General features: G+C 51.2%; 1 protein-coding gene and 1 pseudogene across 2 annotated transcripts in view; both read left to right on the forward strand.

Moving 5' to 3' along the window:
- Positions 1 to 5281, forward strand: part of KREMEN1 (kringle containing transmembrane protein 1) — a 64118-nt gene extending 58837 nt beyond the window's left edge. For both annotated transcript variants that reach the window (XM_075996666.1, XM_020283159.2), the window contains exon 9: positions 821 to 5281. In XM_075996666.1, the coding sequence (XP_075852781.1) occupies positions 821 to 989 (169 nt within the window). In that variant the 3' untranslated portion in view covers positions 990 to 5281. The remainder of the gene's footprint in view (positions 1 to 820) is intronic.
- A 9917-nt stretch (positions 5282 to 15198) lies between these two features.
- LOC105870985 (nuclear ubiquitous casein and cyclin-dependent kinase substrate 1 pseudogene) lies at positions 15199 to 16572 on the forward strand (annotated as a pseudogene).
- Positions 16573 to 26684: the final 10112 nt, after the last annotated feature.

The following is a 26684-nucleotide window of genomic DNA, read 5'->3' on the forward strand; positions in this document are numbered from 1 at the left end:
TGTCCAGTAAAAGCCCCCTTTTCCTGACCTTCTCACTTGTCCTCTGGTACAGATTTTTTTATACATTAAGTGCAGGCTCCACCGTTGCCCTGTGAAGGGTGCCTTGGGCCATATTGGGACCACCTTACGTAGACATCTCCACCCCACATTTCAAATTTTTCAGTGGAAACAGTGTCCTTATTATTGTTTACTGAATTCACTCTCGTGCCTTTTAAATGAGATATATATATTTCTTTTTTTTTTCTTAAGTTACAATTTACATGCTCTAGGGAAGCCTCTCAGGCACAATCCTGTCCACGACCACCGACCGCAGAGCAGGATGCTTTCTCTAGGGTCCAACATCTGAGCATGGCTGAGGCCCTACAGTGCACACCTAACTCCCCTCTGACATCGGAGTCCCTCTGCAGCTTCCCTGCCAAGCAGCCGTGGCTGGCATGGGGTCTGGGCCAACACTGGACGTTAGGCAGGTCTCTGCTTCAAGCAGAAAAGTTTTGCCTTTATCCTGCTTTAGCTCGGTGGGTTTCCAGGTAAATGGCATTAGAAGACAGAGTTCTTTTATCTAAAAAATTTTTTTTGAAAATTCATACTCTCTCAGACCATTCTGCTAGTTAGAAAGTTCTTCATTATTCTGAGATGGAATCTCTCTTGCTGCACAGGCCACACTTCATCCACATGGTGGTGGTCCTTTAGATCTTTAAAGGTCCAAAACCTCGCTCCACTTAACATCCATTTCTTAGGTACAGTATCTCATGAGATGGTAGGTTGTTCTGGGCGCTTTGTTCCGATCTACTGGATCATTATTGTTATTTTTGTCTGACAGATCCCATCGTGTTCCTGCCTCAGGGGACCTTAGGGATTGTCGTCAACCGGGGACTTCAGGGGAAATCTGGAGCATTTTTTATAAGCCTTCTACTTCAATTTCCATCTTTAAGAAGAAACTCAAGGGTCAGAGTCAACAAGATGACCGCAATCCCCTTGTCAGTGATTAAAGACCCCACCGTGGACACAAGGTCCCTCTTTGAGCTCAAGCCTGCTGGGGTTGACCTCTCCTGTGGTTATTCTCCACCGACTCTTCCCTGCCTCTCCCTCCACCTGGGCCTCCTCAGGGGCCCCCTCCTACAGACTGGGAAGGGGCGCCGTAGCCCGGATTCCTCCTGCTCCGTCAGCTGCACTTGGGAGAGACACTGAAGGCCCTAGGGCTTGGCCCTCTCTGCGTTTCTCTCTCTCTGATCTAGCAACGGGGATGCCGGGATAGTGGGGCCAAGGGGACGGAGACGGTCGTGGCTGGCACTGGGCTCGGGTGCATTCTAGATGACTGTTGGGCGGTGGGTAGGTTTAGTGCACGTGGAGTCTTTCTTGCTTCTTCTCTATTTTGTCCACATGCAGATCAGTTTCTCCTGATCTTTACGGTTTGGAACAGGGACAGACAGGGAGAATTCTCAGGCTTTCTGGAAGGTTGGCCTGGTCCCATCTCAGTGTGGACTCCTGGGCATTAGCGAAGAGTAAGGGCCCGGTGCTCTGCTGACCCTGGAGCCTTGCTCTCTGGGTGCTGGACTCGGACATGCTCCCGCCAACCTGGAGGGCCTGAATAGGGTCTAAAACCCCCATTCATTCACGCCAAACCCGACTCCTTCCCCACACAGATTTCTTTCTAGATTCTACTTTCCATAGCTCAGTAACCTGCAGAGCAGGCTTGAGGAGTGGGCATATAAGACATTCATTCATTTATTCATGCAACAGCCTGTACTGAAAGCTTTGATAGACCTGTCAGATGGGATTTATCTGGCCTCAGCCCCCAAGCAGCTCACGGTCCTGTGGAACCTGAGCCAGGCCTGGCCTCTGTGTGACTCTCAGTTCTGAACTGGGGGTATAAACATTGTGCTTTAGGCCGGGCGCGGTGGCTCACGCCTGTAATCCTAGCACTCTGGGAGGCTGAGGAGGGCGGATTGCTCGAGGTCAGGAGTTCGAAACCAGCCTGAGCAAGAGTGAGACCCCCTGTCTCTACTATAAATAGAAAGAAATTAATTGGCCAACTAATATATATAGAAAAAATTAGCCAGGCATGGTGGCGCATGCCTGTAGTCCCAACTACTCGGGAGGCTGAGGCAGGAGGATCGCTTGAGCCCAGGAGTTTGAGGTTTCTGTGAGCTAGGCTGACGCCACGGCACTCACTCTAGCCTGGGAAACAAAGCGAGACTCTGTCTCAAAAAAAAAAACACAAAAAACATTGTGCTTTAGCCTTTAGGCAGCATCATGTGAGACACAGGTCCCTCGGGTCCTCCTTAAAGTGTCTCACATCTACCCTAGGGCTGTGCTCTTTTCTGTGTTCCCTTCTGGGAAGCCAGTGGGGTTGGGAACGGCTTGAGGGGAGGGGAGGACTCTTGTCCCTGGCCCCATACTACCCTGCCCCTTAGGGAACTGCAGAGATCTGTGTGAGGGGAGCGAGGGTTTGGGAACTGAAGATCCTCTGAGGACAGGCCTTAATATTGAGAGCTCCAGCTGTAGTGGCCACCAGCTGGGAGAATAAGTGCCATCTCTAATTGGGAAGTCCCCGCCATCTGGAAGCAGGTTTTGTCCACAGCAGCTGAGAAGAGCAGCCTGTGCCCTTGTCAGAGCATGCCTCTCCCAAAGCCACTTGGGCCTTGGTAGTTGTTGCCTCTGGCCTTTGGGTTCCCTCTTTGGAGCACTTTGCCTACCTCCCCCAAGTCCCTAAGCCACTGCTGTGGCCCCTACTGGGGTCCTGGCAATGCATCTGTGCCTGCCTGCTCCTGGGAGAGTAAAGGGGGTTATACGGGGCCAGCTGGGAAGTGTCTGCAGCAAGAGGTGACACTCGGCAACCTAGCCCAGGAGGGAGACTTGGAGCTGTGGTCAAAGGGGCATTCAGTGGAGGGAAAGGGGGAGGGTGTCCACAGGTGGCAGGGTGCTGCCCCAGCACCATGGGAGGCCCTGCAGAGGGCACGGAGCCACCCAGTGCTGCCTTCGCTTTGATCTGGAAAGGGCGATTACCCCGGAGCAGCTGCCTGCAGGCCCCTGGGTCTGGAGTCAGAGGCCGATCACACACAAGGACCACTGGAAATATATCAGCATGTGCAGTCTCCCTCTGAGCTATTTGTGGCTTTTGTGGAATCTCCTCTCGAATGCAAGTGTCAGGTGTGTGCAGTCCCACAGGGCACCCTGCTGTGAATAGATCATTCGCAGGCAGAGGGAATGTGGCATTTGGCCCCAGGAAGGGTTTGCCTGGCTGAGGGGCAATTGTTCAACTGCCTAGGGCTAAGGCTTTGGGGCATCTGCAAGCCTACCCGCCCCGCCCACCTTGCCCTCACCTCTCAGGCCACGCCCACACGGCTGTGTTGTCAGTCCTGTGGCTCGCAGCACCTCCAGGATTGACTTACTGGCCTTGGAGCCACCCCGGGAAACCCAAATCTGCCTCTGAGCAACATGGGGGACGGAGTAAATCGCCCCAGGCCAAACCTCCATAAACCCACAAACACGGGGTCCCCTTTGGCCTGGCCATGGCCTCCGGACCTGTCAGCAACACCCCACAGAGAGCCCCTGCCACTAAGTAAACCCCTGAGAAATAAATATTCCCAGAAGAGATGAGGCGGGCTTCCAGGAGCACCAAAAGAGGAAGCACTTGATCTTTCAAGAACCTCCTGTAGAAGACAGACAGTGGGTGCTGGAGGTGATTGGAAGAGGGTGACCCTGAGGAATGCAAATGACAGAAGTTATCAGATGTGGGAGAGGCAGGCAGGGCCTTTAGGGATCACTGTGGACGTGCTCTGACAGCACCCTGCCCACAGCCCCTTTGAGGGGACAGGGCACGGGAGGAGGCTGCCGGGGCGCCCGGTCTGAGTGCCAGCCTCACCCTGTCCAGCCGCCTGGCATGTGCTCCAACAGGAGGGCCTCGACAGCCCTTCTTGTTGCCTCCGTGGCCACTGCACCTGGGAGTGGATCGGCCGGCTGGTCCCTAGGGCTGTTTCCCAGCGTCCTTGGCCCCTCCAACGTGGCGGGCAGGGGGCACTCGGTGCCCCGTGTTCTTCCACGCTTGTCTGATCGCTTGCAAAGCAGAGAACGAGCAGGGATGAACTGCGACGTCAGGACAAGGTTGAGGCCTCTCTGGTGAGCCAGGGAACTGGGCCGCTCTCACTTCTGAAGAGCGGGCTCTGGCTCAAGACTCGCGTCAGCCAGAAGCCCAGGGAGATCAAAGCAGGAGCGAGTACAGCTGTCCTGGCCCCGGGGCCCGGCCGTGGGGCGTGCCTGGGCACGGCTTCACCCTCACGCCCCATTGTCGGCCTAGGCAGGGTCCGCAGCAGGCTGGCGGGGCATTGCCCAGCCCCCATGTGTCCTGGACACGCACGCTTACTCCTCACGGCACTTAGAAGTGGCCGTCCTCCGGAATCCTGCTGCCCTTGCCTGCGGAGGCCACGCCAGGGCTCCCTCAGAGCCCAGTCGCCCGGCTCCCTGCTGGGTTTCAAGTCTCCTGTTGGTGTGGATATCTGCTTTTGTGACTGCCCTGGAAATTTTTAACCTTTTGATTGTTTCCTCTGGTGTCTTTGTTTACCTTCCTCACTGTTCTACCTCCTGGCCAGGTCTCTCAGCCTAGCTGCCCTGGTGTGGGGTGTTTCCCAAACCTTCCAGCCACAGCTGCCCCCCTCAGGCTGGACAGCTCAGAGGTGACAGGGCTTCCCCTCTGCCCGCAGACCCTCTGCCCGCAGACCCTCTGCCCGCAGACCCTCTGCCCGCAGACCCTCTGCCCGCAGACCCTCTGCCCGCAGACCCTCTGCCCGCAGACCCTCTGCCCGCAGACCCTCGGGTGGGCCCATCTCACAGGTTCAGTCTTAACCAGCTGAGCACAGTCAACAAGGCGGAAGTGGGCGTGGAGGAAAGTCAGAGGTGCGTCTGCTTCGGAAAGGTAGTGCCTTTAGAAGCACAGCCCGGAGGTCCCTTCCCTGCCTGCACGGGGAGCTGGTCCTCGGGATTCATGCACATTAAGACCTTCCCCCATCCAAACTCACCTTCCAGCAGGGATTTGACTTTGGACGACAAGGCTTTATTTGTACATATGCTCTTAATATGCAACTTTGAGAATAAAATAGAAACATCATGTATTTTAAAAATATAAGATGAAGTGTGACGCACTGTATACAATTTAATATATATTTTTAGGATTTTGTTATTTAAGAAAATGGAATGTAATGGTACTTAACTTTTACAAAAGAGAAAAAAAATGTTATTTTTACTGTCTGGAGAAAATAAAAATTCTCATTGTTGTAGAAACGGTGATGGGCCCCAGGCTGTCGTTTTTATGGGAGCCCCCCCAGAGACTGAGGGAAAGAGGAAGGTGTCATGTGATGGAAATTCTTAACTCCAGGCCTCGCCCTTTGCTTGCTTTTTCCTAGTAGTGGCTCCAGCTTTCCTCCAGGCTTGTCAGGGCTTTGATTCTCAGTGGGCCTGCAGCCGGTAAGCCCTGGAACAGCAGGAATTCCGCATCAACCCAGCTCCCCGGCAGGGTCCCGGGGAGGCCCCGGGGAAGAAAGCGGGGCTGTACATGTGGAAAGATCCAAGTTTGAACGGGCCTCAGTTTCCCCACCTGGAAGCTATAATTGAATCTATTCCTCAGGAGTTATGAAGTGAGAAAATGCATCTAAAGCGCTTATGGAATCACTATCCCAGGTGGAATCGATCCTGCCCCCCACCCTTTCCTTTTCAATGCTAATAGAAGCCCCACGTGGTAGCCGCCTGCTGTGCGCCAGGCACTCTGCGGTCAGGCCCTGTGTGTCCCCCAGCAGCCCTTTACAGGCTGTTACCACCTTCCTGCCGTTGTCCCTTTCTGCTGATGAGGACACTGCGTTGTGGGTGAAACAGGGAGGCTTTGAAGAGCTGCAGCAGAGGAGCAATGTCAGATCCCAGTTTGGAAAGATTTCCTCCTTGCATTCAGAAAAACAGACCAGAGTGGGGTAAGACCGAGGGCGCGAGACCAGTCGTGGGACAGCAAGGTGCACAGGTCTGGCCCAGAGATGCGGAGGGCCCCCCAGGCCCCCCACACCAGTTCTATGGAGAGAGGCCAGCCACACCCACAGAACAGGGCTCACACCCCAACTCCACCCCTCACAATATGACCTTAGACAAGTGACCCAGACCTGTGCACCTGTTTTCTCATCTGTCACGTGGGGGCGGTTACAGCACCTGCCTTTGTGATGCTCGGACATTGGGTGGTATGAATCAGCCATTGTGTGTTTTCAATAAATGGCAGACGTTCCTTCTCTGCTAGAATAGAGGCGGGGCTGAGGACAAGGAGTTGTCCAGGATGGTGCTCAGGTAACCTGACTTGGGTGCCTGGGCGCGGAGTGGGCCATCCTTTGAGATAAGGAATGTAAAAGGCACCAGGTGTCAGAGGAGACCTGATGAGTTCCATCTGGGCTGAGTGCAGCGGGGTCCCTGTGAGGACGGAAGCAGGGCCGTCCAGCAGGCGTTGGACAGGTGCCCGAGACCCACACGCGGGTCCGGCCTGGGGAACACAATTCATGGAAACGTGGGCACAGACGATGTCTTGGGGTGTCTGGGGCAATCCCAGAAAGCTGCTGAGGACAGTGTCTTGGGACACACTGAGGGGGCACCTGCGCAGGACCAGGGTGAGTGGGGGTGGGACCAGTGAGGGGGCTCCCCGGAAGCCAGCCAACACTTCTAACCTGCCAGGTTCAGGCACGCTCGGACAGCTGGTTCTTTGAGTCCCAATTCCAAGTACTCAGGAGACCTGGCCCGGTGAAGTCTCTCAGGATCAGTCAGTGTTTGCTAGGATATAGGGTTTCTGGAGAAAAGTGGGCACAAGGCCAGTCCCACAAGAGAATATGACCACCACCTGAGACAGACAGGCTCTCGGTGTGATGCGTTAGCCCCGTGCCTGGGAATCCCTGTGTGCTGGTGGACAGGCAGCGCTGGCCGAATCCCGGCTTCGTGGGTGACTCTGATGCTCACCAAAGTCTGACGCCCACTTTCATTTGTTTGGGAAATCAAGTTGTCACCTCCTCTGAAACAAATTGTCCACGCTTAAGGCCGAGCGAGGTGGCTCACACCTGTAATCCTAGCTCTCTGGGAGGCCGAGGTGGGTGGATTGCTCAAGGTCTGGAGTTCGAAACCAACCTGAGCAAGAGCAAGACCCCGTCTCTGCTATAAATAGAAAGAAATTAATTGGCCAACTAATATATATATAGAAAAAATTAGCCGGGCATGGTGGCGCATGCCTGTAGTCCCAGCCACTCGGGAGGTTGAGGCAGTAGGATTGCTTGGGCCCAGGAGTTTGAGGTTGCTGTGAGCTAGGCTGACGCCACAGCACTCAGTCTAGCCTGGGCAACAAAGTGAGACTCTGTCTCAAAAAAACAAACAAACAAATTGTCCACACTTAGACAATTGTGCAAGTTTCCTTTATGGCTGGCAGTGTGTTTGTTACTCGACTGCAAAGACTGTTTCAGCCCAGAGATTCATGGCAGGCCAGAGAGGTGGGGGGGGTAGGTGTAGCACAGCAGTTATTCCAGATGCTTCTCTGGAAGGGGCATTACCTTGACATGCCCTTCCCTTTGCCATTGTCCCCTCCCCAGCTAACTTATGTCCTGCTGCTGCTGCGACTGTTGCACTATGACAGCACTTTTCAAGGTCAGCTGTCCTGGAGTGTTTACCTTCCCTGAGCTTTCTTTCTCTTTCCCAGAAGCTCTTTCCTTCCACAAAGGAAAATATTTTTAATGGCAGGAATGGCCGGTGGAAAACAAATGGGGTGGTCTTGCTGGTAAATTTCTTTGAGACAAGTTGGGCTGCAACAGAAAAGTAAATAAATGCAGTCAGAATGTGCAACTGTCCTACCTAAAAAAAACCCTTAGGATTCTGGGACAAGGGGGACAGGAAGAGACCCCCAAACGCACTCGAGTGGACTTTGGGGACCACTGACCTTGACCTCCTCTCCTGTGTTCTCCCGGACCTGAGAGAAGCAGGCATCGTAAAACCCACACCCGGGAGCCGGCAGCAGGGCCGCGTCCACCTCACCCTTTGTCAGGCAGGCGAAGGCTTGTCTTCCTGTGGAGGGGAAGAGGGTCGGACAAGGGTGACCGTGTCTCCCAGCTTGGAAGTCACATGACCATCTTCTCTCCCCACTGGGCCGTGCGTGTCTGAAACTGCAGACAGTCTCTGGGACTCAGAACTGGGAAGCTTTTGTTCCTCTGTGGCAAGGTCAGGTCCCCATGGGGGATTGTTTTTGCTCAGTTGAAAGGGACACTTAGGGGATAGAATATTTCAACCTCAAGCAGCAGCAACATTTGCTTGGAGCTGGAAGTCTTCATTTCTGGTCTCCAGCTGTTGTCTGGAGCCACCAGGCCCCCGCTGAACGGGCCTATGCCCGGCAACTGGGGGCAGGCAGTGGCGGGCTGTGTTGAACGTGGACCAGGACACCCGTTGGGGGACCTGCTGCTTGCATATTGATCCTGTGAATGTGTTTAGTTAACTTGTCTTGATTGCTAGTACCAAAGACAAAGATCGGGAGCGCTCAAGGCACACTTGAACCTCCTAGCTAGCCAAATACAGGGGCAGCTTTTTATGAGTCTGAGTGAGCTTAGGAAAGGGCTTTTAGAACATGCAAGGAAAATAATAGTAATAATAGCTGCCATTTTTGCTATATTCATTGTGTGCCAGACACTGTGCCCACAAGCACCCAACAGACATTGCTGAATTCATCTTTGCAACAACCCAACAAGGAAACCAAGGCTCAGAGAAGGGGTCCAGCCAGGGGCAGGCAGGGCAGGACTCAGGCCAGGTCCGCTGGCTCCAAAGCCAGCCCCCCCACCCCCTGGGAGCTCATCTTCAAGGATGTGCCCTCCAGACAGCCCGGGAAGTACAGATCAATTAGCCTGGGGCAAGGAAGGCATCAAACCTCCACTTCTATTTGAGGGCACAAACCCTTTTGAGGATCAGAGGAATGGATGGAGCCCCTCCCCCCAAAAGACCCCACCCACTGACCTGTGCTTGGCAATTCTAGTGGTCCAGAGGCCCCTCCCCCAAACCCTTCCAGGGACTTCAGGTTTGGAATCTCTCCACTAAGCCACAAGCAGGTTATTTGAAAGTTAAAAATGAGGCCAGGGAGGCTGAGGCAGAAGGATTGCTTGAGCCCAGGAGTTTGAGGTTGCTGTGAGCTAGGCTGACGCCACGGCACTCACTCTAGCCTGGTCAACAAGCGAGACTCTGTCTCAAAAAAAAAAAAAAAAATGAGGCCAGAAAGGATAACAGTAACATTCATAATAATAATAGTAACCATGGACACATTTTACTGACCACTCACTGTCAAGCAATTATGCCAGGGGTCAGCAAACTTTTTCTGTAAAAGGCTAAATTCTAAATATTTTAGACTTTGCAGGCCATACGGTGTCTGATCCATTTACGGACCGGCCACTGGGACCCCCAGTGACCCCATCACAAGCCCTGGAGCCATCTGGGCAGCTCTGGGATGGGGGGGCAAGTGGAGGGCGACGAGGGCCCCCAGGGTCCCTTTGATAGTAGCCACAGACGATATGTAAACAAACGGGCACACACAACCATTTGTGTTCCGATAAACTCTGTGGACACCAAAACTTGAATTTTATATAACTTTCACATCACAAAATACTATTCTTTTGATTTTTTTCACCCAACAATTAAAGAATGCAGAAACCATTCTTAGCTGATGACCACACAAAAACAGGTGGCAAGGCCAGGTGGGAGGCCGAGATGGGAGGATCTCTTGAGCTCAAGAGGTTGAGACCAGTCTGAACAAGAGTAAGACCCCATCTGTGGTAAAAACAGAAAAAATTAGCCTGGCATCGTGGCGTGTGCCTGTAGTCCCAGCTACTTGACAGGCTGAGGGATAAGGATCGCCTGAGCCCAAGAGGTGAGGTTGCTGTGAGCTAGGCTGATGCCACGGCACTCTAACCCTGAGCGACAGAGCGAGATTCTGTCTCAAAAAAACCCCAAACCAAATAAAACAACAACAACAAAAAAGCAAGCCCCAGACGGTGGTTTACCGCCCTCTGCTCTATGCTAGCTGCCCTTCACACATTATCTTGTTGAATCCTCACATCCGTACTGGTTACGCATTGCTTCTGTCCCCATTTGTCAGATGAGGAAAGACTGGCAGAGGTTAAATAACTCACTCACACCCCCAAGCCTGTTTGCTTTCTTAAAACACGAGATGGGTGAGTTTAAATTGTGGAAAAAGGGAGGGAAAGGTGGTGGAGCAGAAAGGAGGACCCTAACGCCACGGTGGCCCCAGGGCCCCTGAAACATAAGCCAGACAGGCCCCTTCCTCCCCAGCTTTGCTGAAACCGTCTGCACCGCAGGGGAGGGCGGCGCGTTTCCTGAGCTGTCCCTCGGCCCCAGCCAGCAGCTCCAAGGACTGAGGCTCCAGATCCAGGACAGCTGGTGGCCTTCACATTGTTTTGCGTCTCCCAGGTTCTCTTAATTATAACCAATTTGCCACCCTCAGCAATTCCTTGTTCCCCTTCGCTAATACCCATGAGTTGGAACCAGCAGCCGCACTCCCAGCCAAACGCTGGGCTACAATCACTTCCCGTTCCCAGGCAGGGAGCCCTCCAGTCTCTTAGGAGCCGCCGCCTGCCTCCCGCACACCGCCTTGCTTGGCCGGGCTTTGCCATCTCCAGGGAAGTGGGAGACGGATCTGCTTAACTTTCTCCAATTCCTCGCCTTCCCCGCCGACTCTGGGCCGAGGGGGCGGCCTTTCCTCTTCGGTGCTCTTCCCACTTCCCCCCCTTTCTGACTTACTTGCAACTGGAGCCCAAGACTTTGGAACTCTCGGCCTAGAATCACACTCCCCACTTTCCCCGGGTGTTATCTGGGGCAACTGGGCCTGGAAGCTGGGGTTGGGCACCTGCATGCCGGGAGGGCAGCGGGACAGGGGTCTGATGTCACACCGAATGTACCCAACCTTGGCCGAGTGACACCAGAGGAACATTAAGGCAGGGGACCTGGGCACCTGGGCTCAATGCGGGCTCTGCCACCTCTAGTTCCTGGACCCGTCGGGTAACTACCTTGCTAAGCTCCATTTACTCTTCTATAATATAGGTATAACAATGGCTTCTCACAGGGCTGTTGTGAAGATTGAATTAAATAAGGGTGAAATATGTAGCTCAGTCACCGGCTCGTGAGTTCTTAATGCAGTTTGATGATTTTTATCAGCAAACTAAGGATGACAGGTCTGGGGAGGACTCGGTGTGACCTGGACCTTAGGCCCCTCTGCAAATGGGAGCTGAAATCACGGGTTTCCAGGCGTCCCTCCGGGGGGCCACCGGGAGCTCGGGGGACCTGGGATGAGCCCTGCCCTTGGGACTGAGACCCCCACTCACCAGACCGAGCCCGCAGAGCACGAAGCGAGGGCAGTTCTCTCCCTAGAGAGTAATTCCTGACTCGGTGCCTGCAAGTAGCCCCTTTCCCCAATGCACTGTGGCCCCATCGCGTGAAGTCTCTCCCGACCTTCACCTTCTCAGCGTGAAAATGGCCTTCTCTGCCGGCCCGCTGCCCGCTCGTGTCCCCGCAGCGCCCGCCCCGGGCCCGGCCTGCGCTCGCCAGCGCCGCCCCGTGGCAAGATCGGAGACGTGCGGGGGAAGGCCGGCCCTGCGCCGCCGTGTCCACCAACCCCTTCGTTAAAGTCGCCGGTTTCTTGGCCCTAAACCTGGACCTTAACCCAGGACTCTCACGGCGACACCTAGAAGATTTGCTGTCTACGCTGAGGGTGAGTCCCCAGGGGCTTGACCCTACAGGACCCAATGAAAGGAAAGTATTAAAAGCAATTTTTTTTTGTTTATAAACAGAACTAATTCCACCAGCACAGAAGTGATCATATAAATTAAATTATTCTACCTCCATACTATGAAATTCTAGGTCACCATTCAAATTAATATGTATTAGATATCTTAAGTGAAAAAATAAAGTCTCAGAACAAAGCATATGATTTTCATCGGGTTTTTTTAAGAGGGAGGTATGTACACATGCATGTGTGCAAATGCACAAGCGAAGTGCGTGTCAAACCCTCATTCATCATGGTCACCTTTGGAACGGGGGAAAAGGAGAGGAGGCGGATGCTCACGTGTTATGTGATGTATACACATGCGGCTTGAATCTTTTTCATGAATTTTATGTGCAATTTTGAGAATGAAATGCCCATTGATGATTTTAAAAAATTGGAAAGCACAAAAAACCAAGAGCAACATAAATTTCTCACTGTCACACTACTCGGAAGAAAGCACTGTCAAAATGCTGGCATGGGGCTTTCCCCACCAGGACTGCGGAGCGTCGCTTCCCCTTCCTGGGCAAGTCACCTGGTGTCCCAGGGGTGGGAGAGGGCCCGGCCGAAGTCGCTGGGCTGGTCATCCACTGTGCTCCCCGACACTGCCCACACCACTGCCCCACACTGCCCACACCACTGCCCCTTGCCACCCTGAGTCACCTCTGGAGACACTTGCTGGTGCAGAGGGTCTCCCAAAGGCTTCTTCCTGGGGCCAGCAGAACACTCAGCTCCCAAAAGGTCCTCCTCTTTGTTAACTACAAAATAAACATCTCTAGGCCCCCTGGGCCACTTGGAGTACAAATGTTTATGTCTTTGGAAAGAGAAGGAAAAAAGAGAGAGAAAGAAAGGATTCTTGCAAGTTCTCCCAGAGCAGATGGATGCCAAGTCGGTAATTAACCCTCAGCAATCAGGGTGTCTGATCTTCCGCCAACGGGTTTGCAACAAGTTGGAGGGATGGCTGATGTGGGCTTGTGCTGTAACTTGGCACTTGATGGGCCTTCAAGGTCTTGAAATGCTCTCTGGAAAGTACACTGGCTGCCTCTTTAAAACTCTGAATTAGGCACTAGGGACTCATCCCCAGGAAGCCCCCAGCACTGCTGTGCCCCTCTCCACAAGGGCTGGGAGCAGACGTAGCACTCATCAAACCACTGGGCGTGAGACCCAGCGTGTGCCCATGGAGCTGGGAGGAGCAAGGATGGCTGGGGCCCATGTGCTGATACTTGGTCATCATAACGTTGGCATTCATGAAACACCTAAGGACCAGGCTTCCTGCTAAACTCTACACTGCATTATTTTACTTGGTCCCCCAGCAACCCCATGGGGCAGCCATAGTTATGTTCACATTTTACAGATGAGAAAATTAAGTCTCTGCTGACATCACTAATCGTGTGTGTTTAGAGTCTCATCTTCATACAGCAAGTGTCCCTTGCCCAAGGTCATCCAACTGGTAAGCAGTGGCACAACTGGCACCAAAACCCTTCCATGACTTCAAAGCCACCCCTGCCTGTCCCTGTCCATTTGTGTTCACAAACTCTTTCCACAGTTATCACGTTTCAGACTTCTAGAAACCATGCTGAGCTCAGAGACACTGACCCATGGGGGCTTAGTGCAAAGATCACAGTCAGGTCTTTGCTTGGGTGTAGCCACAGAGGACAGGATGGGGCCAGAACCCCATCAGGAGAGGCTGGGGGAGCCGAAAAGGCCAGCCTCTTCCATCTTTCCCATGGGGGAAATGAAGCCCAGAGAGCAGCATTTGTGCCCAAGGTCCCACCATGAGTTTGCCTCCACAGTCAATGTCATTTCCATTGCTGCATGGAGCTTCCTGAAAACATGGAGGCTGGTGACAAGAACCAGCCCGGGAGAATGGGAAGACAGCCCCTGGTGCGTTCCCTGGGACCTCGAGCTGGGAGGAGGACATCATGTGGCTTATGCTTATGCAAAGTCAGCTGGGAACTGCTTCCATCTTGCAGGTCCACCATCTGTGGCTTCAAGGAACCCTTGTGTCACACACAGGCAGGTGGGACAAGGGACTTGGGCAGAGGGTCTCAGGGAGATGCTACAGGGAGGCTTTGGGGTCCTTTACCTTGGAGTCCTTACCTCCCACATTCCATTGGCTGTAACAGGTCACATGGGATCACCTGGATGCAAGGGCCACTGGGAAATGTAGTCTTCCTGGGGGGGGAGGTGTGGACCATGAAATCGGTGAATACACGGCCTGTTTCTGCCACATTATTCAACAGTTCATAGTCATGTCAAGGCCTGGAATGCCTCCAGGTTGTTGCTCAGCTCGTAGGAAGTGCAATAGACCGTGAGGCTGGAGAAGTGAGGACCAGGTGCGAAGGTGGAAGGGGCGGGCACTGATCTGCAATCCAGCCCCTAGCGCCAGTCCAGCCATGGCAGGAGAGGGATGAGACGATGCCAGAGCAAGAGGCAGAGTCCCCAGACGAATGTGGAGCAAAACCCAATAGCCCTGAAGATGTCAAGAGGAGGCCACACCAGCCAGGAGTCCTGGCTCGCTCTGCAGAAGAGGATGCAAGGGGGCCGGGGGAGTGGAGGAGAGAGGCCAACACGGGGAACTCGGGGATTCTAAGGAAACGGGGACTGGAGGCTGGAAGGGACTGTGGTGCTAGCAGAGCTGGCTTCATGGGCAACCTCTGCAGTCACACACGGCTGTGCTCATAGGGGTCCCACGCCTGGCCCTGGCTGTCACCATCTTGAAATTCTTAATAGTTTTCCAAAAAGGGGGCCCCACATTTTCATTTTGCGCTGGGCCCCACAAATTGCATAGCCAGTGCGAGTCCAGAGACAGCAGGCGCCCCTGCCTCCGGGGCATGGTGCAGCTGCTGGCTGCTTGGCGGCTGGGGGGACAGCAAGGCCACAGGCAGTGGGTCTGGAGGAAGACGGGTGGGGGCAGTCAGCTCGGGAGCATCTTGCCCCTTAATGCTCTCAGGTGTAGACATTTAGGAGCCACAGGTTCAGAAACAGATGCTTACTGCTGAGGGATTTTTGACAAATAACAATGAACTCTGAAAGCAGCGTGGTGTTGCGGGTGGCAGAGGAGTGGATGGAATCCAGGAGCCCATACAGGAAAGTGGGGTGTCGGATTAAAGCAAGAGGGAGGCTGACCCCAGGGGTCTCGACTTCTATATACAAAGAAACGTGTACATTATTAAAAAAAAAAAACAAAAAAACAAAAACAAAACCAGATCCATTTTGAAGAGACGGGGGAGCGGGGGGCTCGTCTGATCCAGGGGCCCTGAACCAAGGAGCGGCGGAGTTTGAGAAGCCAGCAGCTCGGGGTTCGGTGGCAGCGGTCCCATCGGCCGAAGTTGGCGGGGTCCTGGTGTTTGGCTTCTCGTCTCGGTCCTGTTTTAACAGCGAACATGTCACGGCCTGTCAGAAACAGGAAGAAACTGTGATTATTCACAGTTTCAAGAATCTGATGATGCAGATGAAGATTCTGGAAGAGATTCTGGCCCTCCTGCTAAGAAAATTCGATCATCTCCCCGAGAAGCTAAAAATAAGAGGCGATCTGGAAAGAATTCACAGGAAGATAGTGAGGACTCAGAAGAAAAAGATGTGAAGACCAAGAAGGATGATTCTCACTCAGCAGAGGACAGTGAAGATGAAAAAGAAGCAGCACCCAAAGCAGCTTCTAAACAGAGATGCTCATGGAGGACGTGGGCAGTGAGGAAGAACAAGAAGAAGAGGATGAGGCACCATTCCAGGAGAATTCCGGCAGCGATGAAGATTTCCTAATGGAAGACGATGATGATAGTGACTATGGCAGTTCACAAAAGAAAAACAAAAAGATGGTGAAGAAGTCAAAACCTGAGAGAAAAGAAAAGAAAATGCCCAAACCCAGGCTAAAGGCTACAGTGACACCAAGTCCAGTGAAAGGCAAAGGGGAAGTGGGGCGCCCCACAGCTTCAAAGGCATCAAAGGAAAAGACTCCTTCTCCCAAAGAAGATGACGAGGGACCAGAAAGCCCTCCAGAAAAGAAAGCATCTGCAAGCCCCCCACCCGAGAAGTCTGGGGATGAAGGGTCTGAAGATGAAGCCCAGTCGGGGGAGGATTAAAAGTGATGATGGTTTGGGGAGAGATTTTATTAAAAAAAGGAAAAAAAAAAAAAAAGAAAAAAGAGGGAGAAAAAAAAGAACCTACTTAAGATAGAACATGGTTTTGGCTATGGCTTGACTCATGGGCTTTCAGTGCTTTTTTCCATTTGTTAAAAGTAACATTTTTTTCTCTCGCTTGCTTTCTCTCTCTCTCTCTCTCTTTTATTTTTTTTTAAGAAAACCATTGTATGTTTAAGTGTTTAAGTTGCCTTTCTGTCTATTGGTCTCTTTGCCACCACCACCCCTTTCCCAATGAAAGCCACGTCAAATTAATCACTGGATTGACCGCTTCATCTTTTTATTTTTAATGGAAGGTATACCACAGTTGTAAAGCAATAAGATTGGAGATGAACACTATGGAAACTGCTTTTTGCTAAATGATAGCAAGTTAAATAGGAATCCAAAATGTAGAAAGGTTTTAGTTGAAGATGATTGCTTCTTTCTCTACCTGGACCTTTTAAAAATCAATTGTCATCTAATATGAATTTATATGTCTATATACACAAGTATAAATGTCTAAAAAATGTCATGACTTAAACTTCCACTGATGAGGCAGGTAGGAGATAGAATTCTGAATTGTTACTAAAAGTACTCATATTTTTTACCTTGAGGGGAGGGTGGGGAATGGGGTTACCTGACCTTGTTTGAGTATTCTTTTTTCATCACTTGTTATCTCAAAGAGACTTGGAGCCAGTGATCCTCTCATCCTGCAACAGTCTTTTTTTTTTTTTTTTTTTTTTTGGAGACAGAGTCTCGCTTTGTTGCCCAGGCTAGAGTGAGTGCCGTGGCGTCAGCCTAGCTCACAGCAACCTCAAACTCCTGGGCTCAAGCGATCCTCCTGCCTCAGCCTCCCAAGTAGCTGGGACTACAGGCATGCACCACCATGCCCGGCTAATTATTTGTATATATATTTTTGGTTGGTCAATTAATTTCTTTCTATTTTTAGTAGAGACGGGGTCTCGCTCAGGATGGTTTCGAACTCCCAACCTCGAGCAATCCGCCCGCCTCGGCCTCCCAGAGTGCTAGGATTACAGGCGTGAGCCACCTCGCCCGGCCCCTGCAACAGTCTTTTTTTTTTTTTTTTTTTTGAGACAGAGTCTCGCTTTCTTGCCTAGGCTAGAGTGAGTGCCGTGGTGTCAGCCTAGCTCACAGCAACCTCAAACTCCTGGGCTCAAGCGATCCTCCTGCCTCAGCCTCCCAAGTAGCTGGGACTACAGGCATGCACCACCATGCCCGGCTAATTATTTGTATATATATTTTTGGTTGGTCAATTAATTTCTTTCTATTTTTAGTAGAGACGGGGTCTCGCTCAGGATGGTTTCGAACTCCCAACCTCGAGCAATCCGCCCGCCTCGGCCTCCCAGAGTGCTAGGATTACAGGCGTGAGCCACCTCGCCCGGCCCCTGCAACAGTCTTTTTTTTTTTTTTTTTTTTGAGACAGAGTCTCGCTTTCTTGCCTAGGCTAGAGTGAGTGCCGTGGCGTCAGCCTAGCTCACAGCAACCTCAAACTCCTGGGCTCAAGCGATCCTCCTGCCTCAGCCTCCCGAGTAGCTGGGACTACAGGCACGAGCCACCATGCCCGGCTGATTTTTATATATATATTAGTTGGCCAATTAATTTCTTTCTATTTTTATGGTAGAGACGGGGTCTCGCTCAGGCTGGTTTTGAACTCCTGACCTTGAGCAATCCGCCCGCCTCGGCCTCCCAGAGTGCTAGGATTACAGGCGTGAGCCACCTCGCCCTGCCCCTGCAACAGTCTTTAAGGAGCTTAAAAAAAGAAAGAGCCAGGGGGCTGCCAAAACTGAAATCACTCTCGATTTCATATTTCTTTCTCTAATGGTTCATGTTTTAAATATATATATGTATGTATCCTGGGTTTTTTTTTTTCTTTTGATGAAATTTTACCAAGGATCCCCCCCCCAAAAGAAAACCATCCTAGAATTTAATTGGCAAGATCAATCTACACATCACAGTGGATTTCTTCTTAAACTGACAATGTTTAGGTTTTAAGCAAATAAAGTTCCAGTTAATGTGAAACTCAAAAAAAAAAAAAAAAAAAAAAACCAGTCCTGATGTTGGAGACATTACAAAAGCAGGAAATAGATTTATTAGTCGAAAATGAAAATGGTGCCGACTGTGGTCTGGGGACCCGCTTCAAGTCGCGGAGAGATTCAGACACGTCTGGCAAACTGAGGGGCTGGCCGTTGCTGCACTGGTAGGAGCAGAGTCTAAGGAAAGGAGGAAGCTGGTACAATGCACACAACCAAGTCACACAGCATGATTCCAGAGAAGAGGAGCGATGAGCACCAGCGCCTTGCTCTCATGTATCGAGCACTTACTGTGCGCCACGCACTGTACTGCATACATGCATTAGTTATGCTTTGCCACGTAACAAATTATCCCAAACGGTAGCAGCTTAAAACAATGGACTGTTATCATCCCTCAGTTTCTCTGGGTCAGGGATTCAGGAGCAGTTTAGCTGAGGGGTTTTGGTTTAGGGTCTCCCACAAGTTTGCAGGCGAGATGTCAATCAGGGCTACGGTCACCTGAAGGCTTGACTGGGCTGGAGGGTCCACTTCCAAGATGGGGCACTCGTGTAGCTGGCAAGCTGGTGCTGACTGTTGACAGAAGTCCTCCTCTAAGACACAGTGGCTGGCCACCCCCGAGCAAATGGTCCAAGAGGGAGTCAGGTGGAAGCTGCCATGTCTTTTCTGACACAGCCTCAGAAGTGACATGCCATTGTTTCTGCAGCATCGTCTAGGTACAGAGGTCAGCCCTATGCAGTGTGAGAGGCAGCTGTAGAGCAGGGCATGGACACTGGGGACGAGGGGGTCCTCATCAGTGACTGTCTCATCTTGGAGACTGGCTGCCACCACGTGTCACTTGCATGATCTCATTAAATCATCACGACAGGGTTGGTAATAATATTTTCCCTGCTCAAAAGAGGAAACTTTGTACAAGGTCAAACAACAAATAACTAGCAGCCCTGGAATTTGAACTTAGCTGTCCTTGGGTATGTTTGCACTCTGTGGCAAGCAGGGGTGAGGAGAGCAAGGAGAAATGCTCACAAAGCCCCTTTAGACACTGGGCTCCAGGCGGCAAGATGTCGTGTTTCTGTCCTTTGGAGGGGAGAGGCGTCTTCTCTGCAATGCTGGGGACATGAGGGAGCAGGGGGAAGAAGGAAGGAACTGCCTCTCTCCTGTCCCTGCTCACTTCACCCCACAGATTCCAGGACAGGGACTGGGCCACGTTTACAAGAGGTCAAGGTCACTGTTAGAACATCTTATACACACACACACACACACACCCCCCACATGTGTGCACACAACAAACACCTACACATACCACCTGAGCTCCTGTGTCCTGCCGGGCGTGGTCCTCTGGGCTCATTCACTCCTTCTATGTGGTGTCTGAGCACAGGCACGGGCCACCCACAGGACCTCATGCCACCTCCTAAATTCCGATTCCTTTACCTGCCCAGGCACCTCGGGACTGAGCAGTGATGTGGCTCACCTGTGCTCAGGGCAGCCTGGCACGATGGGGTGGCAGCTTCAGAGGGCAGCGGGGACATCTTCACTGCCACTCCTCAGACAGAGACGGTGAGCTCAGGACAGCTGGTCACGGCGGCGTGACTCACGAGAGGCAGGAGCAGGAGTGACACCTAGTCACACGTTTCTTACCTCCTCTGGGACCCTCAGAGGTGAGTCCGCCTTTGTCCTCTGACCAAAATGGCACACAGCAGGCAACTACAAAAGCGAGAGTGACAGAGAGACTTCCCACGGGCGTCCGGCCCGGGTTGCGATGTTTTATTGTCTGGGCTCGAGGCACGTGAAGCCTTGTGTGCCTCCTTCGAATCCAAGGAGGACTTGTCACCCCGTGACACCAAGGGGCCCCAGGCCCAGTGCGGGCTTTTCTGAGAGTCTCCCAGAACCAGGTGGCGTGTCGATTTCCTGTCTGTGTCCCTGCGTCCCTCGTGCCTGCCTCGGGCATTCCCAGAGCTCCCAGCCGGACATCAGCCCTGAGTACCACGTCCCAGGGCTGATGTGGTTACTTCGACCACAGGCCTTGGGCACCGTGGGTGGCAGGGCGCCCAGCAGAAGACAAGGATGGTGGGTGATGCCCGGTGGGTGCACACTGGTGGGTAAGCCCATGCGTGGAGCCTCGGGACCCTCAGGGCCCTCTGGACTGGCTGCGTAATCTGCAGGGTCCAGCGTGGAAGGAGAACGAGCAGCACCTCATTCAAAGTTAGGAAGAATTTCCAGATAGCCACAGAGCGGAGCATTGACTAGACCAAGTGCAAGGGGGCCTCTGAGTGCAAGGCCCTGGGCGACTGCACGGGTCACACAGCCATGACACCAGCCCTGTGGGTCCCTCCAGCCTGCCATCCCTGGGTAACAGGTCGACATTGAATTCTGTGCAGTGAAACCCGTTTGCGGGTCCACCCCGATGGATGCATGTGTCCTGTCTACACTACTACAGTGTCCTGGCCGAGCCGCCAGGCGGCTTGGCTGTCCCCGGGGCCCTGGGAGGGCAGGGCTGGGTCTGAACGGTTATCTCTGCATTTCCATGCCTGGCCTGGTGCCGGGTCCACGCAGGGGCCCCATTGCATTGGTTGCGGGGTGAATGAGTCCCACACAGAGACCTCGTGGGACCACAGGCAGGCTTGCACGGTGTGTGACATGCTGGGGCAGGCCCTGCCGAGACTCCCCTCCCCCAACCAGCCTGGACTCCCCAGGCCACAGGGGAGATTTGAGGGGACTGGCAGAGCTGAGAGAAGGGGTGCTGGGGGCATGGAGGGGATGGGGCCAGGAAAGTAGGCCCCTCGCAGAGGGGAGGCGGTGAGGGCAGAAGGAGAGACAGTGGCCGTGTGGTCTACAGAAAGCTCGGCCGTCCTGGCGGGAGATTTAGACATGGCATGCGTGTAACCCATCCAGTGTGAGGAGAAAGGCCTTCGATCACCGAGGAGAGCCCAGGACCTGGGGGAGTGTTTTGCTAAATCTGGAAGAGAGGACATGAGGCCAGCTGCAAAGTCTCAGCATTTTTATGACACTTTTTGTTGTTGTTTGTAGAAATGGGGTCTCACTGTATTGCCCAGGCTGGTCTCGAACTCCTGGCCTCAAGTGATCCTCCTGCCTCAGCCCCCCAAAGTGCTGGCATTACAGGTGTGAGCCACCGGGCCCGGCCTGTGACACTTGCTAAAGATGGCCAGGCTGCCTTTACTGAAGTCGGGAACTACTAGATGGGTGCAGGGACCTCGATGGGATTGTGCCGTCGGTGGGGAGAGGTTGGACTCAACTCTGAGCACAGCACAGGCAAGTGGGAATTTATAGCCAAGAAGCAGGAAGGGGTCAGTGGATGGAAAGTTAGTAGGAGGGAACATCAGGGGATTCCGGCTAAACCAAGCTAACAGGATTCTTGCTGAAGACAGGCCAGGGCCACCAGACATCCCCTGGGGATGGGGGTGTGGAAGATGAGAAAACTCCACCAGATATCGAGGGTCAGGGTTCTTGCTAAACTGACTTAGCAGGGTTCTTGCTAAAATTGGACAATGCAGAGTCCCAAAGTCAGGCTGGTGGAGAAAGAATTCAGGGAGCCTGAGTAGAGTTTGGTGGAGGAGAAAATCCTGGTCCCTCTATGGCTGTATTCCCACCCCCACCCCTGGGGGGCTCAGCGGCCTGTCTCTGCCATGGTGCAGTCCCCGATTCTGTCCCCTCTGTGGTGTCGCCTTGCAGGGCCGAGCCTCTGGAGCAGGAGCAGATGGGGTTCCTTTCCCCTTTGGGCTTCCCCTCCCAGCTGAGGTCCTCCCAGCTGGCTGGGGTGTCCTCCCCGGGTCCCTGGAGCTCTCATCTACTCATTCACGTGTGTTCCCCGCGCCCTCCCTGATCTGGGCAGGCCTAAGGAGCTGCTGGGAGCCAGCAGAGGCGAGGCGGGGAGGGCTCCACAGGGCAGATGCTGCAGTTTGCCCCGAGGGCGATGGGAGGAGGTTCCTTCCCGTGTATTCAGGGAGGCCGTTGTCAGAAGGATTGGGAGCAACAGACTTAGGGCTAGAGACCAGCCAGGAAGCTTTGCAGACACAGAGACAGGAGCTGTTGCTGGCTTGGGTGGAGAAGGGTTTCAGTCCAAGAGGTGTTTTGGAAGGAACAAGGGCAGGACTTCCGTGGACTTGGTGGGGAGGTGGGTGGCATGTGAAGGAGAAAAAGGGCTTGGGCACTGGGTAGGGGTGGGGAGGATGTGATGGGGAGTGGGGTGCAGGTTTGGGGTGGAAGGTCACCAGGTTGGTTGTGAACATTGACAGTTTGTGGTCAGGATTTGCACTCAGACCAGCCACGGAGCCAAGCTCTTCGGGCTGCGGCCCAGGCTGCTGTGGAAGAGCAGGTGCACCCCCTCCAGCTGTGACCTGGCCATGGGTTCCTTGGGCGTCAAACAGGGGAGACTGCTCCGGAAAATCCCCCAGGCCCCCTCTGGTTCTCTACGGGGACCTCTTACATTCAGGGTTATCAAAGACTCCAAAGTGCTTCTGTGTCTGGGGTCATGTCTATTGATTCTTACCGTATGCAAGAGGCTGAATAATGCCTCTCAAAAGAGATCCCAGTCCTAATCCCTGGAACCTGTGAATCTGTTGCCTTACATGGCAAAGGGATTTGCAGATGTGATTAAGTTAAGAGTCTTGAGTGGGGAGATTCTCCTGGATTAGTGGGCTGGGCCCAATGTTATCACAAGGGTCCTTTTACAAAGGAAGCAGGAAGGTCAAAGTCAGAAGATGCTGATGGGATAATGGAAGCAGGAGGAGAAAATGCAATGTGGTGTGAGGCCAGGAGCCAAGAAATAGGGGAGCCTTGGGAAGCTGGAAAAAGCAAGGAATGGAGCCCCCCCCCAGCCTCCAGAAAGAAACAGCCCTGCTGACACCTCGACTTTGGCCCAGTGAGATCCATTGCAGACTTGTGACCTTCAGATCAGTAAGAGAATAAATGTGTTGTTTTAAGCCACTATATTTGTGGTAATTTGTTACAGCAGCAATAGGAAACTGATACATCATATCAGAAATTTTAATTGAGAACGTAAAAATCTATTAATTTGTTTAAAAATAACAACCAGTGCCTTTCTTGTTAGCATAAAAATTACATTTTTATTAAAAATAAGCATAATTATAAAAGCAGTGAGAAGAGTGGCTGCTATTCTGTCCAGTTTTGTTGTTGGCTTTTGCAAATCTGTTCAATGTCTGGCTCTATAGAAGACAACTATATTCTTCTGTTACTGCATTCAGTCTGCTGTGATATGTTGTTGTTTTGGTTGCAGTATAGGAGGGAAATTTGGCCCCACACAGATATGGAGGTGGAAAAAGGAGGAGCTTTTCAGATAATTGTGGATATTCTTCTTTGATATAAACTAAAATGCAAAAAGTGGTAGTTTCTCAATCTGAAACCATGTCAATGAATTTTTTTTATACTCTATCACACTGAAACCCACTTGCCTTCCACTTTGAATGGATCTTTTACCCACATATGATTCTGTGCTTCCTCACCCCTCACTGCTTAGAGGACAGGAGCTACCAAAATTTAAGGAAGAAATAAGATCAATTTTACATAAACTTCCAGAAAATTGAATGGAAGAAATATTTCCCAATTCATTCTATGAGGCCAGTAACAGTATTATAAGAACAAAAAAACTACAATCCAAAATCAATCATGAACATAGAAACAAAAATTTATTTTTGTTTAGTGACAGGGTCACAAAACATTGTTGAGAGAAATTTCAAAAGATCTAAATAAGTGGAGAGGTATACCATGTTCATGGATTGAAAGACTCAGTATTGTCAAGATGTCAATTGTTCCCAAATTAATCTATATAATCAGCATAATGCCAATCAGAATCCCAGCAACCTTATTTATAGAAATTCACAAGCTGATCTCAAAATTTATATGGAAATGCAAAGGCTTAAAATAGTCAAAATAACTTTGAAAAAAAGGAACAAAGTTGGAGGATTTACATGACTTGACTTTAAAGCTTATAAAGCTACAGCAATTAAGACAGTGTGGTATTGGTATAAAAATAAACAAGTAGGGCTGGGCATGGTGGCTCATGCCTGTAATGTCAGCTCTTTGGAAGGCCAAGGTAGGAGGATTGCTTGAGGCCAGGAGTTTAAGGCTAGCCTGGGCAACAGGTCAGACTCTGTATATATAAAAAAAGTTTTTTTTAAATTAGCTAGAGTGTGGTGGTGCATGCTTGTAATCCTAGCTACTTGGGAGGCTGAGGGAGGAGATTTGTCTGAGTCTAGGAATTTGAGGCTGCAGTGAGCTATGATCATACCACCACATTCCAGCCTGGGCAGCAGAGCGAGACTCTCTAAATAAATAAATAAAATGTTAAAAATAGGCTAGGCGCAGTGGCTCACGCCTGTAATCCTAGCACTCTGGGAGGCCAAGGTGGGCAAATTGCTTGAGGTCAGGAGTTCAAACCCAGCCTGAGCAAGAGCAAGACCCGTCTCTACTATAAATAGAAAGAAATTAATTGGCCAACTAATATATATAGAAAAATTAGCCAGGCATGGTGGTGCATGCCTGTAGCCCAAGCTACTCGGGAGGCTGAGGCAGGAGGATTGCTTGAGCCCAGGAGTTTGAGGTTGCTGTGAGCTAGGCTGATGCCACGGCACTCACTCTAGCCTGGGCAACAAACCAAGACTGTCTCCAAAAAAAAAAAATGTTAAAAATAATAAATAGGCATATAGTTTGATAAAACAGAATGAAGAGTCCAGAAACAGACTCACACATATGTGGTCAATTAATTTTCAACAAAGGTGCAAGCATAATTCCACAGAGAAAGGATGGTATTTACAACAAATGGTGCTGAAACCAGCAGATATTGTAATGGGCTGGACAGTGGCCCCCAGCAGATATGTTCCCATCCTAATTGCTGGACCCTGTGAATGTTACCTTATTTAGAAAAATGGCCGTTGCAGATGTAATTAAGTTAAAGATCTTGAAAAATGGGAAGATCATCCTGGATTATATCTGGGTGGGCCCTGAATCCAATGACAAATGTTCTTAGAAGAGACACACAGAGGAGAGACACCTAAGAAAAAAATGTTGTGAAGACAGAGGCAGAGACGGGAGTGATGAGACCCCAAGCCAAGGAATGCCTGTTCCTCCTGCTTGCAACAAAATACCTTAGACTGGGTAATTTCGAAACCATAGGAATGTATTGCTCACAGGTATGGAGGCTGGGCAGTCCAAGATCACGGCTCCGGCAGATTCCGTGTCTGGTGAGAGCTTGGTTTCTGCCTCCTAGATGGTGTCTTTTTGCTGCGTCTTCACATTGTGGGAGAAGCAAACAAGCTCCCTCAGGCCTGTTCCATAAGGCCACTAATTCCATTCACGAGGACCGAGTCCTTGTGACCTAATCACCTCCTAAGGGCCCCACTTCTTGATATTATTGCATTGGGGATTAAGTCTCAACATATGAATTTAGGGGTGGGGGACACAGACATTCAGACCATAGCACCAAGGAATGCAGGACAGCCACCAGGAGCCAGAAAAATGAGGAATGGATTTTCCTATAGAGCCTCCAGAGACAGCATGTCCCTGCCAACACCTTGGTTTTATACTTCTGGCCTTCACAAGCATAAAACTTGCACTATATGCAAAAAACAACTCAAAAATGGATCATCAATCCAAATGTAAAACCTAAAACTATAAAAACTTCTAGAAGAAAACATAGAGAAAAGAACTTTGCAACTTTGAGTTAGGCCAAGACTTCTTAGATGTGACACCAAAAACACCAATCTATAAATCAAATGTCAGTAAAGTGGACGTCACCAAAATTAAACCTCTACTGTTAAACCTCTTTGAAAGACACTGTTAAGAGCATGAAAAGACAAGTTACAGATTGAAAGAAAATACGTGTGTCTTAGTCTGGTTGGTGTTTGTGTAAAGGAATACGTGAGGCTGGGTCATTTATAAAGAAAAGAGGCATTTGGCTCGTGGTTCCGCAGACAGTACAAGAAGCCTGGCGCCAGCGTCTACTTCTGGTCGGGGCTTCAGGAAGTGTCCACTCATGACAAGAGGAAGGGAGCAGGCGTGTCACATGGCGAGAGAGGGGGCAAGAGGGAGAGGTAGGGGTGCCACGCCCTTTCAACCAACCAGCTCTCACGTGAACTAATGAAGTGAGAACACACTCTTTGGTCTGGGAGGACACCGAGCCATTCGTGAGGGATCCCACCCCTGTGGCCCAAACCCTCCCACCAGGCCCGCACCCAACACTGGGGATCAACTTCCAACGTGAGATTTGGAGGGGACAAATATCCAAACGATATCAATTTGTAAATCACATATTTGATAAAAGATTTGTATCTAGAATATATGACGATCTCTTAAAACTCAACAATATGAAAACAAATAATTTTTCAAAGGGCAGTGATGGGGAACAAACAATCTGAGCAGATACCTTACCAGAAAACACATATGGGTGCCAAATAAACACATGAAAAGATGCTCAATATTGTCCAGTCATTAGGAAAATGCAAATAAAAGCCACAGTGAGACCACCACACACCTACTAGAATGGCTAAAATTTAAATGACCGCCAATACCAAGTGTTGGTAAGGATGTGGTAGAACAACTAGAAATTCCAAAGGCTGTTTTATAACCATTTTGAAAAAGTTTGGCAGTTTCTTTAATAGTTCATATGGACCCACCTATGACCCAGCAATTCCACTCTGAGGTCTCTATCCAGGAGAAAGGAAAGCATATGTCAAC

This window comes from Microcebus murinus, chromosome 22 (assembly GCF_040939455.1).
Source record: "Microcebus murinus isolate Inina chromosome 22, M.murinus_Inina_mat1.0, whole genome shotgun sequence".
Lineage (NCBI taxonomy): Eukaryota > Metazoa > Chordata > Mammalia > Primates > Cheirogaleidae > Microcebus > Microcebus murinus.